Raw genomic sequence first — 5,313 nt, 5'->3', positions numbered from 1 at the left:
AGACCAAGACTAAATAAATACAAGTGGTTGCAGGTTCTCTGTATTCTTTATTTGTTGAGGTCATCAATCTGCATGAAATCTACGTCATCATGTGGCGTCAACTTTCGCCGACAACGTGGATGCTAACGAGTTCAATAACGAGGGCATATACCACTACTACAATACTACTGGTGCTAGAAAATGTCTTTTCAGCACGTGGAGGAAGAATCAATTAGCTACCAAACTTTGCGTTTCATTTTTGATCATAAAAAAAAAAAAAAAAAATTAATCCCTAAATTTTAATTTAAGTGTCTTAATTTAATTGAACGAAAAGTTTAAAGAATAAAAATAGATTTTTAAATCTTATGGTCCGAAATTACAGATGTGTGTAATGTGCTAAAATGTTCTTAAATTTTGTGGTTTTAAACTTGCCATGTAAAATATTTGAAATGTCAACTTACTAAATATGCAAAGAGGCACTCTTTTTGGGACAGTCCAAAAAAAAAAAAACACTTAAATTGGGACAGAGGGAGTACTTTTTTATAATCATTCTCGTAATTTATGTGCAACTATTTAACAGGGCGAATTTAGTAAGTAAGTAAGTTATGGAACATGTGAACCCGTAGTCTTTCTGCAAAATTAAGTATTTTATGTGTCTATTTTCTCGAATTGATCTACTATTATCTTCGGTCACCATACTACAAAAAGGCTTATGCACTTGGTTGAAATTCTCACTTGATGCATTTTTTTCCCTCCTTTGTTTAATAGTGCAACCATATTGTAGAAAACTAGAAATCCTAGATCCTCCACTGTGTTTAACTCAATACAAAGTTTTAGAAAGAAAGAAGAATTTTGAAATATGATTTAATTAAACAAGTCTTAGTTATTTTTGTGGCCACAATATAATAATCTCATTAAGTGTAAAATAATTTTTTTAAAGTTAAATCGTTTCTAAATATAAAAAAAAATTGACTTTTTGCGGAATAGATTAAGAAGGAAAATAGGTCATTATTCTTATAGTCATAAAAATATAAGTTCTAAGAGTATTTTTGATATATTGAAGTTTCTTTTTTTTTTTCAGTCTTGTGTCTCTACTCAAACACAATTATATAAAATGACACGAAGGGAGCTAGTAATACAATTTGATTAAAGCAAGCAAGGCTTGATACAAAGTACAATAGAGTGTTATTATGTGATAAGCAATTATTTTATATGCATAATAAAAAATAAAAAATCTCTGATATGCCATTCAGTCAGCACATGTAGTTGTCCTCGTCGTTCTTTCAAAAACTTGAACTCCTGGAATGTATCAAATCCTTCTTGAAGGTTGATGAGGTATAAAGAATTAAAAGAAAGGTTGTGTCCAGAAATTGTCGAATAATGGTTCGGACAAAAAATTATCAAAGGTTTCTGTCTGAAAATTGTCAATGGATTTTATCCAGCAAAAGTAGTCAAAGGAATCTGGAAGTGGTTCCACTGAATTGATACTTGAAAGTTGTTCCATTGTCCTAATGTGATCTTCTTCAATCCAGTCCATTCCATTTAACTTGGATATATCACTTGATGATGAAGCCTCTAGAGGAAATGATGTGTCAGCAAGATCTGCACTAGCAGGTGGCACCTCTTTCATATCATAGCCTTCATGTCTTGAAAGTTTAGAAGATTGCTCATTTTGAGATAGAGACTCTGAAGATTGCTCCATTGATGTTGACAAATTGGTATTTGTTCTCACAAGTTTCTTAAGATGAGCATGCCAGTGGTTTTTCACATCATTGTCCGATCTTCCTGGTAGCTTTGCAGCAATGGCTGACCATCTGTAACATTTGATATGTAATTAGGAACAATATCCAAAAGAGACTTAATACAACTTTGTTTGATTAATACGTACTCCACTATGTAATGTGTTAGTGCAACATACTCACCTGTTTCCAAGTTCGTTGTGTAATTTAATAATGAGTTGCTCTTCTTCATGGCTATATTTCCCTTTCTTCAAATCAGGCCTTAAGTAATTCATCCATCTCAATCTGCAGCTCTTCCCACATCTCATTAGACCTGCAAAATCAAATATCCAAAAAGACATAAAGAACTTTAATTCTCTTCCTAAAAGCTAGTAGTAATAAGAAGCATAATAAAGAGATTCATGAGGAAACCAAAACATGATCAATGAGAAAAAAGTTTGAGACTCCGTATCATCCTTTTTGAAACAAACAGAGAAAGTGAACTAATCACATAAATTGAAACATAGGAACTACTAATTACCAGCATATTTAGGCAATTGCCGCCAATTGGGATGACCAAATCTTTCAACATAAGCTCTTAGTTTGTTGTCCTCATCTTCACTCCATGCACCTCTTTTTGTTCCAGTTTTGTCAATAGATGGAGTTCTCACCATTTTCTTTGCAATTACTACTATTCGATCTCTCTCCTTTTTTTTTTTCCTTCTTCTTAATTTGATTTCTTTAACTTAAACACTATCTGACCAGCTTGCTGTGTAAAATTCCCGCTCTTATATATGTGTGGTACGAGCAGACAAGTGAAGCCGTGTTTCTGATTAGTTTTTTCGTTCAACTAAACCTAACGATAGTTTTCTATTGTTTTTAGAATAAACAATGGGAACTCTCAATAACAACTAGGCTTCAAGGTCAAGGCATGCATAGATCCAATAAAGAGGCTGCTTAAATTCTTGACTACTTACTCCATTTATAGCATTATAGTTTATACTTGCATCTTTTTATCTCCAAAATTTAACTCTTTTCCTTTTTATACACTCTTTATCTCAATTCATGTGATTTTTTTTTCAAGATTCAAACTATGAGAACTTTGATCAATATTTTATTTTATAATGTATTTTTTCATCATATTGGCATGAGAAAAAATGTAACTTATTATTCCTTTGTCTCCATTTATATGATAGTGTTTGATTGAGCACGAAGTTTAAAGGTATGGTTAGCTCTAAAATCATCTCATTAATTAATGGTAAAACAAGAAGTTTAAATCCAAATTATTACTTCCTCCATCCCAATTTGACTGTCGTACTTTCCTTTTTCGTCTATCTCAAAAAGAGTGTCTCTTTTTATATTTAGTAAGACGACAATTTAAACATCCTACATGTCAAGTTTAAAATCACAAGATTTAAATAACTTTTTGTTACTTTACACATCTTTAATTTAAGTTAACAAGATTCAAAAGTCTGTATTTCTTAAACTTAAGACACTTAAATTGGGACGGAAGGAGTACTAGATATAATACAGAAATGTCAATCTTTTTGGGATTGACTGAAAAGTAAAGAATGTCACGCAAATTGGGACAAAGGGAATAGTACTTTTGTATAGTTTTCGAATATCTAAATTTTAATTTTAAGTTATTAAGCTGATCATATCCAATTTTACTTCAAAGATTAGTCAAATTAATTCTAGAAAAACAAAAAATGTCAGATAAATTAAAACAGTGAGATTATTAAATCTCTTGACGACCCTTTGAAGAAGTCAACGATGACCACTATATTTGTCGTTACTTTGGCCTATGACAAATTAAAGAAAATACATAAAATGACACAAATGATTTTTTTTTTCTTAAATTTAATATAATCTTGTGATCTTAAATATGTCATGTCATATCTGTAATGGAGTGTCATACTCATTAGAGACAAAATGAGAATATTAAAAACAGTTTTTTTTAATTAAATATATGAATTACATTTTCTTAGAAAAAAGAAAATGAAAGTGAAACAACGGATGGATAAGGAGCACACTGAATTAGCTGAAAGTAGGAGGGAAAAAAAGAGAGCTGAAATTAGAGATCGTACGGTTCTCTATGGAGTATCATTCAAGGTGCATCTGTATCGTATTATGCGCAGAAATATTTAATTAATTTTAGTAATGGGACCTTCTATTATAGAGTCTTCCGCTGTTCACACTTTGTCTGCCTTATCTTCTGTTCACATTTCGGTCTTACCCCGACCTATTTTTGGATTATTAGATCTTGTTGAGACCATGGAGTATATAAGAAAACGTTTAATTATATGGAGTAGTAAATGTTACCAAAGAAATGTTGTACGACCCAGTCTTTGCATTCTTTTCATTCTCTCAACGTACAGATGTGGCCACATTTGTAACTTACAAAAAATTTAATCAAACATTACGAACCGCTTCTTCCCTTGTCTTTTTTTATATTTGACTAAATTTCAATATTTCAATCTTAATTTCTTATGAATGAGATTTTGGTGTTAAGTTAGGCCTAAGTCCTCGTTTGTTCTTAATTAAGATGATACCGGAGCAGACAAAGGTGTTGAGTCAATTAACGTCATCCATGATCAAAACAAGATCCGAGCTAGAATACGGGTTACAGATTCGCTGAACTTAGTAGGTTTGGTCCAAATCATGTATTTGTCTTAAGAAATTCATTGAATATATACGAATGATTAATTTAGAACTCAGTAACTTAGTAGGTGTTTGGACATGCGATTTCATGTCATGAGATGAAATCAGTGTTTGAACATGCGATTTCATCTCATGAGATGAAATCCCAAATCATCCAAAAAGGCATGATTTGGGATTTCAAATCATGATTTCAAAATTTTTAAATGTAAAACTTGACTCATAAATTTATATTTTATAAAAAAAAACTCATACGTTGATAGATATTTTTAACTACTTCTTTAGTTTATACTTATTACTATCAGGGGGCTGAAAAATACAAGTTATATAAGTACTTAAAGGCTTTTCTCATGTTGTAATTCTAAGTAGTAATTCTGCTACTACCTATCAGCCTCATGGTGTATTTGTTACTCCGACTAATTATTCAACTGATTCTGATGTTAACCACAGTTGAATCTTCTTGGAGCTTCACGTGATGCTGCTAATCAACAAGCACAAAGACTCACTTGTGGAAAAGTTTTGATAGTTTTCACAACTTGTTGGGTTTTTATGTTTATAAGAAAAAAGACAACATAAGAAATTCAAATTGCAAGTCCAAACATGATTTCATCTCATGGTTTCAAATCATGTCCAAACGGCTCCTTAAAAAGCCTAGAATTTCAAATCCATAAACTTCAAATCATGGTTGCACCTCCGGATCAAAATGATTTTTCACTCTCTTAACCTATGAAAAATAAAACCTTACACAAAGAAACATTTTGAAGATATAATAAAATGAATAAAAGTATTTGGTCTCTAACAATTTAAGTCCTTAGATGAGATCGTCACACAAACGTTGCATAAGAGTTGGACGACTAGAGGAGGACCTATGTGTGCGTGTACCTTAAAGTGTGTGCTGGTTAGTGAGAAAATTGTAATAAGTAAGAATGATATGTTCATAGGAAAGGGCTACCTCACC

General features: G+C 31.6%; 1 protein-coding gene across 1 annotated transcript; it reads right to left on the bottom strand.

Annotated features, from left to right (window-relative positions):
* Window positions 1-1,134: 1,134 nt before the first annotated feature.
* On the bottom strand, window positions 1,135-2,534 carry LOC132617797 (transcription factor MYB58-like). The gene is made up of 3 exons (XM_060332875.1): window positions 2,239-2,534; window positions 1,902-2,031; window positions 1,135-1,793 (listed from the first exon to the last, which is right to left on the bottom strand). Exons 1-3 carry the CDS (start codon window positions 2,369-2,371, stop codon window positions 1,325-1,327), a joined length of 732 nt encoding a protein of 243 aa, XP_060188858.1. The 5' UTR covers window positions 2,372-2,534; the 3' UTR covers window positions 1,135-1,324.
* Window positions 2,535-5,313: the final 2,779 nt, after the last annotated feature.

This window comes from Lycium barbarum, chromosome 11, assembly GCF_019175385.1.
Source record: "Lycium barbarum isolate Lr01 chromosome 11, ASM1917538v2, whole genome shotgun sequence".
In the NCBI taxonomy this organism is placed as follows: domain Eukaryota; kingdom Viridiplantae; phylum Streptophyta; class Magnoliopsida; order Solanales; family Solanaceae; genus Lycium; species Lycium barbarum.
Note: the sequence above shows the minus strand (reverse complement) of the source record. Positions and strands in the feature narration are given on the sequence as shown.